The 14,741-nt window shown below is 43.2% G+C and overlaps 1 protein-coding gene across 9 annotated transcripts in view; it reads left to right on the top strand.

The window, feature by feature from the left end:
• The window catches only part of BCAS3 (BCAS3 microtubule associated cell migration factor), a 289,031-nt gene that overhangs the window by 120,690 nt on the left and 153,600 nt on the right, over positions 1–14,741 (top strand). For all 9 annotated transcript variants that reach the window (XM_085078501.1, XM_085078499.1, XM_085078507.1 and 6 more), the window contains 2 exons: positions 2,055–2,251; positions 3,592–3,689. In XM_085078501.1, coding sequence (XP_084934627.1) covers positions 2,055–2,251; positions 3,592–3,689 — 295 coding nt within the window. The remainder of the gene's footprint in view (positions 1–2,054; positions 2,252–3,591; positions 3,690–14,741) is intronic.

Below are 14,741 nucleotides of genomic sequence, written 5' to 3'. Positions count from 1 at the left end.
TCATTTGTTTGTCCTGTGTCTGATTTCTCAGAGCACAAAGATGAAGAAACTTCTGAATCAGGGTAGTCAACAGGAATTTTATTTCTGAGCTCACTGGGGCAAGGTTTCACCTGCAGTTTTCCACCTCTCCAGGACTGTTTGGAGTTATTTGCTTATTTTACTGTTCTGGTGAAACCTCAGGAAGAAGGAGATTATGGTAAACCTTCCTTATGGGTGTTTGTTTATTAATCTTGGAAGATATAGGATGTCAACAAAACTTAAACTCCTTGAGTTTCACCACATCCATCCCTCTAGAAGAGTAAATATATTTATAAGGGAAAAAAAAATCCCAAGTGATGTCACAGAGCGCAGATAATTCCGAGAATGCTCGTGGAATGTTGAATTCTTGCTGAGAGCAGGAGTGATGATAGCCCTTGGAGCACGGCGATACTGGCGTTCTCCGAGCAAGCCACTTCAGATTAAGCCTAAAGTGCAAGGATGTTTTTCAAAATTAAAGTGTTGTTATCAACAGTAGCAGCAAGCAGTGAAAAAACACCGCCCTTCACTTCAACTTTTCAATTAGAACAGTGGGTAATGTGTGCTGTCAGTGGGAAGTAGATACAATATGTTTGTCCTGCACACAACAGGAGAGTGAATAGGAACATCTGGCCGTAGCCTCAGTAAAATTGCAAAGGCATCTGTTTACCTCTCGGCTCTGTGACACTGATGGTTTCAAGCTTAAAATACACAGATTACTTTATCTGTGGCCTAATTTACACTGCTACATAAAAGCTACTTGCCTCAGAAATGGCTGCAGCCAAGCTGAGTTAGGCTGAGCTAAATGCAAAGATGGAAATAGAGCTGTATAGGCTGTGGTTGTTGTCTCATATTAGCAGAGAACTGACATCATCCAGGGTTTCAAATTGCTTCTTGAAGATGGAGACTCATTACCAGTATACATCTATATACCTATACAAAAATCTTTTTTCATGAATTCCCTAGCTACATTGCATTTCTTCTCAGAAGCTGATGGTTGTTTAGCAGAAAGTGATAGGAATTTAATAGTCTATTTTATATTTTATATTTATATTATTTTATATTTAATAGTCTATTTCTGTTTTGGAAGTATGAGTTCACCAGAGCTTAATATTTTTATTTCAGGTTTCCTTTTTCTGATCTTTAAAAGCTCTTTTTGATTTTTAGTCTTGTATTGTACGATCTCTCCAGCCTTAATGATTCTATTCTCTGATTACAGAAGTTCTCTTCTTGGTTTACCCTTTTATTTACCAGGCACAGTTTTCCTGAACACAAACACCCTATTTCTGTTGAATTGTCAGAATTGGCTGTACTAATTGTATGAAATGGCTGTGTGGATCCTGTGTGAGGCACATCCATGGCTGAGTGTGCCTTGGGCTCATCCCAGTGCTCTCCCCATCGCTCTCAGTTATGGATCTCGTGCTTCCCACAAGATGCTCCATGCCAGCCCTCTCCTCACATGTGCCAACAGCAATTAGGAGCTGTGATTTGAAATCCAGTTCTCACTGCGTCCATGGGAAGCAGTCTAAGGTGTGAACTTTCACAGAGCAGCTGTGACAAAGCTGGAACAAGCTCTCCAGAAGCACATCCCTTGCCCTGGTCGGGGTTGGGGATGGCCGGGGTATATGGGCAGGCAGAAATGTGTCCCTGTTGGTTACACCATGGGGGCAGCATCATAGCATTTGGGTTTTGGGATGTATTTCGTCCTGGCAAGGAGAGGAAAGAACAGGATCTGGTGAAGTGATGGCCAGGATGGAGTGTTGTCTTCAGAACAATTTAAGGACAAGGGTTCAGTGAGGCTGGTGGTTCACAGGCTTTCAAGGCTCTGCAAGAAGCTCTTGGCTCTGGCTAACACATCCATTCTCTAGCAAAGACATCCCGAATTTTCCCTTGTTAAACATTCCTCCAAACACCCTGGCTCAGAACACCCTTTTCACTTGAGAGCAGCAGGATTCCAGGAGTCCAGCATACTGAAAGAACCCTTCATTAGATGAAGCTGCAGCTTTGTGTTAACCATTTCCCACATTCCCTTCCCACAGGTGGAAATAGTGACTCACACTGGGCCTCACCGCCGCCTCTGGATGGGCCCTCAGTTCCAGTTCAAAACCATCCATCCCTCCGGCCAAACCACCGTCATCTCCTCCAGCTCCTCCGTGCTGCAGTCGCACGGACCCAGCGACACCCCGCAGCCCCTGCTGGACTTTGACACAGATGATCTCGATCTCAACAGCCTCAGGTAAAAGCAAAACCAACTTCCCAGCTGTCTCACATTGGTTGCGTGCAGAACTTGCCTCCTGCCATGTGTGTAGGATGTGTCACAGTTTTCATCAGGCTTTCACCAGGGGAAAGTCTAGGAAGAACGCATGATGCACCAATGAGAAAAGCCCATCCAGGCCAGGCAGCTCCAATTCCTTTTGCTGCCCCTTCTTTGGGCACACGACAGGGAAAGCCAGTTCAAAATCCAGTGGCCTTGCTCAGTGTTCTCTTGTCTTTCACAGTTTCTGCATTGCTAAGTAAATTCATTTTCTCAGACATGAGTGGGAGCTTTATGCCATGAATTTAGACAGCGGTCAGTGTGTTGGAGCAGTAAGTGAACTTCTGGAATGTTTTCCTCCTCCTTGGTTTTTTTTTTCCTATTCCTTTTCTTCCTTCCTTGTAATTATTTTTCATGTATTTAATTCATCTGGTTTTGGACATTGGGTGGTTTGGAATTGGGGGTACTGGGTGGGCTTAGGAAGGGAAGGAAGAAGAGTGAAGGTAACTGGGGGTTTGTATTTACTGGTGATTTTTAGAAGAGATTTACACTCCAAGTGTTTGTCTCCTGACCAGTAACTCCAGATTTAACAAGTTTCCATGCTCCTGACTCTGCATGTGATTTGAAGTCCAAAGTTCTGTGGTAGGGACTTGGATTGTTTGGGACTGTGTTTGAAACTCTTAGGAGTAAAGCAAGAGAGATGGATAATATGACTAATCCCATTAAAAGTGGGCAGATTGTCCTTGGGCTGGAAATCCATGGGTTTGAAATGTGTGATTTCTCTTTGTGTGTAATTACTGCCACAAGGATATGGCTGTCAAATATATTACATTTTTATTGTATATATGTATACATGTACAGAAGGAAAGCAGAAATAGAAAGAAATAATACAGATCTATGTTACAAAAGGAATCAACAATTACAAGTGGGTCTTTAAAAGACTGCTGTTGAGGAGGGTAATGGAGGCTTTTTAGCCAGTTTGGGTAGGGTGAGCTTTCTCCTTTGAGGGTTCCTGAGAGCTCCCATCTGAGCCATCCTTTGGGAATATTCACTTTGAGTTCATCTCTAGATGGATTATGCCAGTCTTGGCTACACCAAGTGAGAGAAAACACAAGTTTTCAACGGTTTTCAACTCATTTCCCAATGCACTTGCTGCTGGTTGCAGGTGGTTGAGGTTAGGTGTGATGAGGGCCGTGCTCACGGTGAGTGTTTCAGCTGCTGCCTGTCCCCTGAACTTGCTGCTGGTTGCAGGTGGCTGAGGTTAGGTGTGATGAGGGCCGTGCTCAGGGTGGGTGTTTCAGCTGCTGCCTGTCCCCTGGCAGGATCCAGCCGGTGCGCTCAGAGCCTGTCAGCATGCCCGGCTCCCCCCGGCCCGTGGCTGACCGCAGGGGAGTCTCCACAGTCATCGACGCTACTTCAGGTAGGAACACTTTCAGATTTTGTTGCCTTTCTCATTCATGTCCATCAATCTGCTCTTTTGTTTTGGCTGGTAATGTGTTTGCTAACCATTGCCATAAAGGTTGTTCTGGTTTGCAGCTGCAGCATAGGGTAAGTGCTGTTTTATACAAATACTCAATCCTGCCATAATGGTGATTTTTTTTTTCCTTCTTACCACTCAAATGTGAAGTCATAGCATTGTGGTAAGATCTGAACACACTATTTATGTAAAGTTTAACATGAGCTGTAGAATGCTAAAAACTGCCTAAACTAAAAAGCAGAACATTTACAAATACTAACACTGAAATGCTTTTATTAATGAATGCCTAAAGCATAGAATATTACAGTTCCATCTCATTTATAAAATAGCTTTCATTGAAATGTAATCATAAATGTAATTGATTTCTGTGAACAGTCAGGACAACAGGAGAGTTTATCTAATGTTTGTGTAATAGGCACATTTTCACTGCTCTGCTCTGAAAAGAGTGTGTAGATTTAATACCACAGTGGTTTTGTTAATATCAACAGAGTAATATATGTACTATAAAGTTCTCTTTTCCCCTCAGTGGTGGGGAATAGTCTGTCTAAAGAAACAAGGGCAGCAGAGCTTTATGTTGCAGTGCAGCTGTACAGCGTCTGAGGGTCCACACAGCAGGATTTTGTCAAATAAAATCTCTCACAAGTAGAATTATTAAACACACAGCATTAGTCAAACAGTCAAGTCAGAGAGGATTTTAATCTTTAGCGATTTGAAAATCCCTGGAGACTCCTGATTGGATTGAGGTTAAACTGTAAAAAGAGACTGTAACACATACAGAAAGGGGGTTCTGAAGGTTGGTTTAAAGAGAGTTAAAATAAAAGCTCCTGTTTCAGATACTGTTTGCTGTTGATATAAATGCTGAGTCCAAGGTACTTCATTGTTTGCCAAATGAATTTATTTGGGTATTACAGGATATTTCATATATGTGTTTATAACAGAGTTCAATAGTAACCACATTTACTTTGGATATTGAGAATTGTCCTTATAAAGTTGTTAAATGAATTCCTGTTGGGCCTAGACAGACATCTGATGCTGGTTATTTAAAGGGAATTTTGTTTGTTTTATTACACTACAAAGTAATTTTGAAAATAATTGTTTGATTCAGAAGAAAATATCAATGCATCACTTACGATTTTTTTTACTAGTTCATCTATGCTTATTGCTTCTAAAAGGTTACTCTTTTGAATCACAGGAGTGTTTCAGTCTGTGTTTGTGACACTTCAGATTCACAGTGATTAATGGCAGAGCTGTGCTTCACTATCAGCTGATAGAGAGAGAGATATGGAGATTATCAGGGTGGGGATTTTTCCCTCTCGTGTAGTAGCAGTGCCTTTACTTGTGCCAGGGATGTGCAGTAATTCTGAATTGTGACCATGCTGTAACTGTAGCACTTTCTAAAGCTGTGTTACTCCATCTCCAGCAGAAACTATGGACACATGGGACTGTGCCTCCTCCATGCTAAACAACTTTTCCTGAGGTGTGGATGGGGCTTTCATATGAACCGACTCATGTGACTGTGATGAAGCTCCATTTGTAATGCCTTTAACATGTGTGTCCATATTAAAATTACCAAAGTCCACTGTACACATTGTTAGGACACTGAAAATATATTTACTGTACAGCAGTGACTCAGTTTGGTTCTAACACCTCATAAGTTTCCTATAAGCAATACATGGGTTTTGTTAGGGACATGGTGATGGCAGCATTTTATTTACTTCACCCAGATAGGTTGGGTTGGAATTGATTTTTGATTCAAGGATTTTAGCATCTCTTTGCAGTTTTTGTATTGCCTGATCCTCACTCTTTCCCGTGCAGAATTTAGGGGTTCAGATTCTAGATTGTGTGAATTGTTGCAGGGTAAAGGAGATACAAAGGAAATATATACACTGTGTTTGGAGATTTCAAGCTGTTCTTGCAGCAGGGCCTAGCAAAGGGAAGAAGAGCATTTTATGCTTATTTTCTTCTCTTGCCACCTCTGAGATGTGCAGAAAACTCCATTAATCTCAGCTGTGGATGGGGAGGCTTAGCTTTCAATACCACTCATGTACAGCATTGGATTTTTGTGTTCCAGTCCACCACTTCAAGTGTTCTCATTTCCTGCCCTTCCCACGGCCTGCCCTAAACGGCTGACGGTCTTTATGGAAAAGACATTTTTAGGTTTGAAGGATTTTTAAGTAGGTCATAAATTTTTCCTGCCTGAGCTGAACCAGGAAGTGATTGTTCAGCCCTGCCCCAGCATTGGAGCCTGTTGCACTTTATGAAGATGCTTATCTGGAGGTTTGATTGCCTGTTGCTTGGAGATACAACCCATGTGGCGCCTCTGCTTATCTGACTCATCACTTCTCCTTCCTATCAAAAGCCTTCAAGTACATGTTTATCATCTCCCATTATCCTTCTGCCATTCTCAATAGCTTCCTTCCTTCTCCCCCGTTGGTGGCAATTCTGTTGTTGCATTTCATAAGCAGTTTGTGTGCTTTTTTTAGCATGATTTTTCTCATGTGTCTGTAAAACTGTGGTGTGCTAAGGACAACCTCGTGAGAGCATGTGCAAAAATCCTCATTTAGAAAGTACAAAACCCTAATACTGTTAGCAATGAAAATTTGCATTCTCAAGGTAGATGGCTGGATCTGTAAAGATTGCATGGGTGCATTTTAAAAATGCATATTTCAATATGGTTCTCTCAACTCAAAATTCTCGTAAGACACTCTTCTCTGGTTTTTTTCCTCAAGAAAAGTTTGCAAAGGTTCAGTCACCTAAAGCTACTGGACATTTGTCCCTCAATGCACACATTTTAGTCATATGCATCACAGAGACAATATACCCTCAAGGATTAACTGCACTGTAATTCCAGATGCCATTCCAGATTGGCAGCTGGAAATGTTAAAGGGACAACAGTGAGTTCAAATCTTTGGAAAGCAGGAAACCTTTGGTGATTGCAGCAGCAGAACCACTGCACAGGTGGGAGCTCCCTGTGTGCAGCAAGCAGAGAGTGTTTTCCATCCTTCCCAAAGCTGTGCTCAGGCTGTGCCTTGGCTTTGGCACAGGTGGGGTGAGTCTTACTAACTCAGGCTCCATTTCAGACTTTATTAGAGCCCAGGGATGAAAGAAAAACCTTGAAGAGTCCTCCTGTGTGCAGGTGATGCTGCAGCTGAAGGTCTTTACACCCAAACCAACTAGGCACCTCTCTGAATTTTCATTCTATAACCTGTGGAGGAATGACAGAAATCATGTATGTGCTGTATATTACATACCTGAACTCTCTGAATGATGCAGAAGTAAGGGTGTAGGAAGCTTAGGATATCTGTACAGTCAACTCTGAGCTTTCAGAGCTAGAAAACCTCTAGAGAAAGGATTTTGCAGCCATTGCTGCTCAGTGAGTTTGCCCACAGAGCTGCAGTGAGTGCACACAAGTGTTTCCCTTCAGCTGCACCCCAGGTGTATGCTCCCTCAGGTGTGCTCAGTGACTCAGTCCTGCTCATTTCAGAGAAGTGGCTGCATCTGTGGGTCTGTCTATGAACAGCCTTGTTTATTCCCTCACACAAAGGTTTGGACACTCACCCATCAGCCAAGTAATCATTTGGTTGCATTGCTAGTGGAGGATGAGAACATTGACAGAGAAATTGTCTAATCTATTTTTTTGCATCAACCTCTTCCTTTTCATAGAATAGGATCATAAATTTGTTTCTATCTTGCTCAGGACAAATGCAGAAATTGAGTGGGAAGGATTTCAATGAATGGCATTATTTAATGAATAAAATTAATTTTGTGGAAGGAGAAGATCCTGAGGATTTTTTTTCCTCTTTGATTGTGTGTGGGGTGGGGGGACCTTAATGTTCCCAGCTGAAACCTGGTGAGTGCTGTGCTGCTGGGGGATGCACACATAATTTTTTAATGAAGATTGTTTATTACTGTTGTATGAAACTCTGACAATACTAAGCTCTCTTCTGGTTACTTCAATCAATGCCCACTTAAAATCAGCTTGTAATTTAGTACTTCCCTTTCTTTTGTGTGTGACTGACTGGTCATGGACAGAGAGCTCTGCCTGCAGTGAGTTTAATGAACAGAGGAATTGACTGGGGGTTTGGGGGGGAGGGAGTTGTCCTTCCCTCCCTCCTCCCTGTGAAGGATGTTTTATTGTTCATCACCCCACCTGTGAGACATGGACCACGGGACAAATTTTTACTGTCCAGCAGTGCTCTCACCTGGAATTTAATAAACACTCCTGCTGTCACACCTTAAACCATCTGAGCTCCTTTCTGTTGTATGCACAATCAAATATTTATTCCCAAACGCTGTACAGCACAAAGTGCTGCCTCGGAGTAGCGCAGATCAGTTATTCAGGTAGTAAAGATGTGTGAATGCAGCTGGCAGATGAAGTCACCAACATTGTGAATTCCCAGGCTGTCCCCACTGCCACAGGCAATAAGTGGCAGGCCTGAGCCAGGGCTGGATCCCGGTGAGCTCTGGTGTCACACTCTGGGTGAGTGGAGCCAGCCAGGGCTGCAGAGCCATGAAATCAATCTGGGTGCAGTCCTTGACCTGGAGCTGTAATTACCTGCGCGGGATAAAGGTGGTTTGTTGTGGCAGATAGAGATTGCACTCAGAGCTGCAGAGGATAATGCTGAGCTTTGAAGGCAAGGGAGGGGTTTGGCCCTTGGTCTGCTCTTCACAGCAATTGAGAGGTTTTAATAATGGGCAGAGAACAAGCTGCTCTTTGGGGGCATCACCTGTGCAGTAACACAAAAACACTGAGCCAGCACTGCTTGGTTTGTACTCATGTGTCCTGTCAGCTCAAATTTACATGAGTTTAAGTTATGGTTGTTTCCTGGAATAAGTCTGTGCTGATTCTGTTAATATATCTATTTAAAATGCTTATTATATTACCTATTTGCATGACATCTGATGCATTATTCCTTGACTAGTGACAGCATGGGGGATATCTCAGGTATCCTTGTTTCCTCAGTGCAGCAGCACACACTCACATGTGCTCCTGCTCTCTCCATCCAGCTCATCTGCCTTGCTAAGTGTGTGTGCATGAGCTGCATAATGCAAAATTCTGGTACTTAGGATGTTTTCAACTTGATTTATTTCATCTAATTTGAGAAAATGTTATCTGATGATTTTTGAAGAGAGCCTTAAGACAGAACTGACTCCAACAGGCTTCAAGATGCCAATGCAGTGTACATGATTGCATCTAGAAACAGCTATGCCCTATAGACTGGGGAGATGTGAGGAGAAATTAAAATGACCTGACACTAGTGACTGGGCACTTGCTGCTGGATCATTGCCTGGACTGGGAAAAGACTCAGCTGCAGGGATACATGGAGTAGCATTAATGTCTTGAAACACTGGTGGGTGTTTTCTGGAGGCAGGAGAAGTACACTGGAGAGGACAAGCATGGGAGCAGTGAGTGAAAGGCAGCAGAATCATTAGATGCTGATTTAATTTTCCACCCTGTGACGATTGTGGGTGGTTTGGTCAGTTCTGGAGATGGGAGCTCACTCCCCACAGCACAGTGTGGGGATGTGGGGTAGCTTTTCCCTGCAAGGGACAGAGGAGACTGTGACTCCTCATCCCAGTTTGCCTCTGGTGCAGCTGAGCAGTCTGATAGTCATTGAAGCAATTCCTCTCTTCTGAGATGGTTGTTTCAGCACAAGTGTGTATTGGCTTAAAAGATGCTGCTACATGCATCTGATTTATCTGGTGCTAATAAAAGCCAAAAACCAGCAATTTCTAGCTCCTGCTGTGTTGGGTGGAATTTGACTTTAAGCAATTTGGGTTCCTGGAGCTGCTGCTGTCCTGGTTCATCTCCCCCAGGTGATTTTTGGCCCAGCAGTTTCTCTGTGGATGTGACAGCTTCCTGGAAGCTGAACTGTGACCTCACCAGCATCGTAACCAAATCCAGGGCAATGGGTTTTCTTCCCATATGGAGATAAGTTGCAGTGGGGCCTCCAGGGGCCCTGATAATGGTCACTGGCACAGTCCTGGAGCTCCCAGACAGTTGTTCTCGTGTCACACAAGCTGCCTGACGCGTGTTCAGGGCTCCATTAATGCAGCCTCGGCAGTGTCTCACTGCTGAAGTGTGAGCTATGAACTTCCAGTTGGGGAAGCCACCTTCAGTTCATAGCAGCTGAAAAATAGCAGGGGGTAGAGCATGGTGTAGGCACAGAAATGCCTTGGGTTTATTTGGAGGGAAAATAAAAATCTTACTAGCCTGGGTATTTTGCACCAGTTAACAAAAACACATTCTTAATATGAGATTCTTAATTATTTGCCCCTAATTATATTTCATCAACAGCTGTTAATGCTGTGTGTAGGTAGCTTTAAAGCTCTGAATAAGTGGGAAGTGTTGATTCTAATCATATCTGACACCACAATCTTCTGTGGAACAACACATGAGCTGAGATTCCCGATGGGCTCCTGTAGGATACAATATTTATTATAGCTGGAGATCTAAGAGCTCCCAGCTACTGTTAAACTTACAAGAGATCCAGAAACCTCAGTGTCTGTACTTGTGTTTTGAGAGATTGCACAGAAATAACACACCACTGGTATTTGCAGGGAGCGTGTGCATTGACATTTCTGCTCTTTTCCTACGCTGCTTAAAGGAATCGTTTTGCAAATCTTTATATTTTTATAAGCTTGTAACATATTCTAAGCTCATTTATTAATCTAGACCGCTTGAAATGGTCTTAAAATGGTGTTAGATGTGCAAGTTAAAAGAAGAGTATTTGAGTTTTGGAGTCAGTTTGGTTTCAGAGAAAGCTTTGTTTATAAGCAGTTTTCCAGTTTATAATAGAGACATTCTTAATTAGTGATTTCACTAAATTGGGCTTTATTTTTTGAAGTATTTGCTCACTATTTCCCATATTTGCTTTGAAAAACATCTAAATATGCTTCATTATTTCTTGTTGCCACTTTGGCATGCCTCTGTTAGATGTTAAGGGTTTCAGCCATCAGGATTCTGCTTCTGGTCCTCTTGAGATCCTCCAGCTCATCCTCCCCTCTTTTCAGGAACTATTTCAGAACATCAGCCCTTCTCCTAAGGGCTCTGCAGACTCTTCCTTTTGTCTTTCAGCTTCCTCCTGCTGTAATTTCTAACGTAATATCAGCATAAGCATTAATTTTCACCACTGTTAGTCCACAAAGAGCAGTTTTTAACAATTGTCCATTATTACAAGTTCTAATAAGGATGAGTGGCAGAAGCGTGGATTTAGGTACACGACACATAAAACTGAGCTATTTGGCATGAGGAATTAGCCAGGCATTTCATCCACTCTAGGGTGGAGTTTGATACCTTGAGGGTGTTACAATCACAGCCTCCTCACCCTGGCTACTCGCTGAAGTAAAGATGTTCTCTGCTGGGAATAAATATTTATATTGAAGTTGAAATACAGCCTGTTGGTGCTTACTTGTGTATATATTTTATTGCTTCCATGACGTCAGGGGTAAAGACACAGATGGAAAATATTTTGTTTTCCTTAATTATCCAACTCTGTGGAATACCCATTGGCTTGGAGCTGTGGCTCCTCCCCTGCCTTGGACTCCATCCCTGGCATCACCCCAGCCAGATTTTAATAGTTCTTTATCTGCTGCTTGCATTGCTTTTAACTTTCACTTTTTATTACAACCCAAGCTGAATTGGGTGCTGGTTAATGCTCCAGCTCTGGCTGGAGAGCTCCAAAAAGCCAAAGCTGGTGCCAGCAAGTGGCTGCTTGAGCAGAGAATGGGAGCTTGGGGTGAAGAGAGTCCCTGACTGTCACCATCCTCCTCCTCAGCTGCTCTTGTGTGCAAGGAGGGTCCTGGAGATGCCAACCTCCAGCTGTGGGACTCTTATTCCTGCTTGGAATTCCAGCCCTCCTGGGACATTCCAGAAGGAACACAGAGTCTCCAAGGGAGCACTGTATGCATTTCACCTTGGGAAGGTGAAAACAAGCCGGGCACAGTCAGCAAATGACAGAAAACAGATTATTGGCATTGTTGTCCTGGGATTTCTCCAGGTGAGAGGTGATCCCTGAGCCTCGATGGGCCTGGAAAATGGAGCAAGGGGAAAGCAAAAGGTGCTGATATGAACAACATATGGTTTTTGCTGGAGTTTGGCCACAGATTTAAGGCCTCAGAGTGGATTCCTGGGGCCTTCGTATCCTATCCCAAAACCAACACGAAAGCCTTTCCAAATACATTTTATAAGCTCTGTGATTGTAATAGTCCTATCAAAAATGCCATGTCCCCAGGTCAGGTGGGGTGCAGGCTGTCCTCTTCTGAAATCCCAGCCTTGCCAAGCCTTTCTTCCCTGCTATTTCCCTCCAGCAACAGCGGGCAGCCATTTGTGTGCTGTGTGGAGCACCCCGGGGGCTCCGGCACAGCTGCTTTCCCTGGAGCTCACATCTGCTCTGGGAGCAGGGATTGCCTGCCTGGCTGTTTGTCCCAGGCACAGCTGGCCCTGTGCTCCTCCCTGCAACCCACCTGGACAGCAGGATAACTCCTGGAATTCGCCAGGCTTTGGCACAGCTTGGAGCAGTGGGAGTTTTGGTAGCTGCCTCTGCCATCCCCTGTGGTGTGCATTTCCTCTGCTCCAGGTCACGGTGCTGTTGATGTGACAAAGAGATTGCAGTTCTGCCCTGCCTGTCATTTGTAGCATCTTTCCATTTTGGGATGCTGCAAAGAGTCCTGTGTCACTCCAGAAAAGTCCTACCTTCTTAATTTTGCCTTGATACTGCAAAAGTGGCTTCTGCTGCTTTTTTGTAAGAATCTTGCTAGATCCTTGTAATTCCCATTAATTGGGATTTTCACCTCTATTATTTACAGCAGCACAGCTCAGCAAACCACTGTGTGGTCTAGTGTTTGCCCATCACTTAAAATATATTTTAAAAGTGAGGATAATATCCTCCAAGCTTACTTGTGATTGGATGTCAGATGTAGTAAATGGCTGTTGATCATCTGCAAAGTTTTTGTGTTGCTGGTGGATTTTTAATAAGCATAAAGTTGCCATGAAAGAATTTGGAGAAGAAAAAAGTGATTTGGTGTTAGTCTTTTGGTTTTGGTGTTTGTATTTAAGCTCTAAAAAAAGAAAGCCAAATAAAAGCAAACCAACACACAATATATAGTGAAATGCTTACAGGGAGCTACATTTTAGTACTGAAGTTAGATAAAAAATTCACTGTATCATAAGTGAACCATTTCCCCCTTGGTTTGTGTCCAAAATACGAGGAAAAACCTTGCAGCTGCATTATGCATTTTACAAAAGAACATATGCATGCATTTAAATCATTTACATTTCATCTTTGCTTTCTCTTATTTTTAACCCATATTATGGTGAGTGACAGTGTGTTTGGAAAACTGAGGTTGAAAGCAAAGTTTAAACTTTGATGCCCAGTAAGCTGAACTGCCAGCAGTGCTTCACTATTTCATGATTTTATTTCAAAGTTTGGCTCATGCTTTTTCCTTTCTCTCCAATAAGATGTGATTGAAACTTTGGGAATCTGGCTGACAAAAAAAAATTAAATTATACTGCAGTTGGTTTGTGTCTGCAAAGGAAGTGAATCCATCCCAATGGAAGAAGTTCCTTGGGAGGATGCATAATTTAAAGATGTTCTGGATCAGGGCTCAGTGAGACTATTAATTGGTGTTCATCTGGTGGTATCCAATATTCCCCATGCTATAAAATTGTTTTTGATAGGGGATGAGGAGGGGAAGCTAGAGGGGCACTGCTTGCTCTCTGTTAAACTCCTAACTGATCCACTTCTACAGCAGGAGTTGAAAAGGAATTTGGACTGGGGGTTGTGATGTTTTGTTCAGTGCCATCAGCAGGCAGCACTCCCCCACTGCTGTGTGTGAACAAATAAAATTCAGCTTTATTGGCCCAGTTGTGCCTTTTAATAACCCTTGAGTGAGGGATTGTGCAAGGCGTGAAGTGCGAACCCTGCTCTGGTCACGGCGTGTGACAAGAGGACACGGAGCTGCCATGGGGGTGGCAGGTGAGGGACACCCCCTTTTCCTGGGCTCTCAGGAGCAGCAGCACCCTGCAGAGGGACCCAAAGGTGCTGGGCAGTGGGGTTTGTCACCTCCCCTTGTCCCACAGAGCTGTCCTGGTGTGACACTGTCCCACCGCAGTGGTGACAGGACATGGTGCAAACACCCAAACTTGCCCTGTGTGCAGCCAGCTGCAGCCTGGGGCTGTCAGGGAGAGTTTAACACACACAGAGCCACAGGGTGTGCTTCAAATGGAGGTTTGAAACTGGGATATTTGCACAGACCTCTTAAATTCAGACTCAAAATACAGAGGGACTTTCAGCCCTAACAACTTGCAGAATTTTTTCCTCATTTTCTTCACCTTTCAGACTCTCCACAAGAGTTAAACTGAGAGTTCATTTATTTTGCTGGTAAAGATTGGCTTGTAATTGAGGATATCACATGGAGGACCTGTAACTTATTTGTATATCCATCCTTGCATGTTTAAAACCAAGTCAAGAAACTAATGAGGTTACAAAAATATTGCTGATCCTGGAGCAAATACAGTTGGAGAACATATGCTTTGGTTTTACATTTCTGCCTCTAAAAGGTGACATGTCTCGTGTTTGTCATTTAATTTAACATTCTATATATTTTTAAACGGCTGTATGATTTGAAATCTCCAGATGCCAGGCTTTGTGCTAAATGAGGTTGACAGTTCAGTGATGTGGAAGGCCATTATCTCACCTTTGTGCTTCTAAACTGTAGCCACTTGCCTTTGCCTGTTCATAATGCATTTACTGCCTTACAGCCCAGGAATTTTTAACACCTATTGAAAGCATTAATTAGCTATGCCATACTGATGAGCACTTTAAGTGAAAAGCAAGAACTGATGCTGCTCTTTGAGTTGGTGTTTCTCTCATTTCAGAGGCTAAGGAGTAGGCAGAGAAATGAAACCCCCATATTCTTCAGGCACATTCCAGCTGGGAAGCCCTGACTGTCCCTGGCCATCACCACGAGTGACAGTGCCACATCAGAGCTTCT

Source organism: Lichenostomus cassidix, chromosome 19 (assembly GCF_008360975.1).
Source record: "Lichenostomus cassidix isolate B80296 chromosome 19, HeHo_3.0, whole genome shotgun sequence".
In the NCBI taxonomy this organism is placed as follows: Eukaryota; Metazoa; Chordata; class Aves; order Passeriformes; family Meliphagidae; genus Lichenostomus; species Lichenostomus cassidix.
This window is presented reverse-complemented; position numbering and strand designations above follow the sequence as displayed.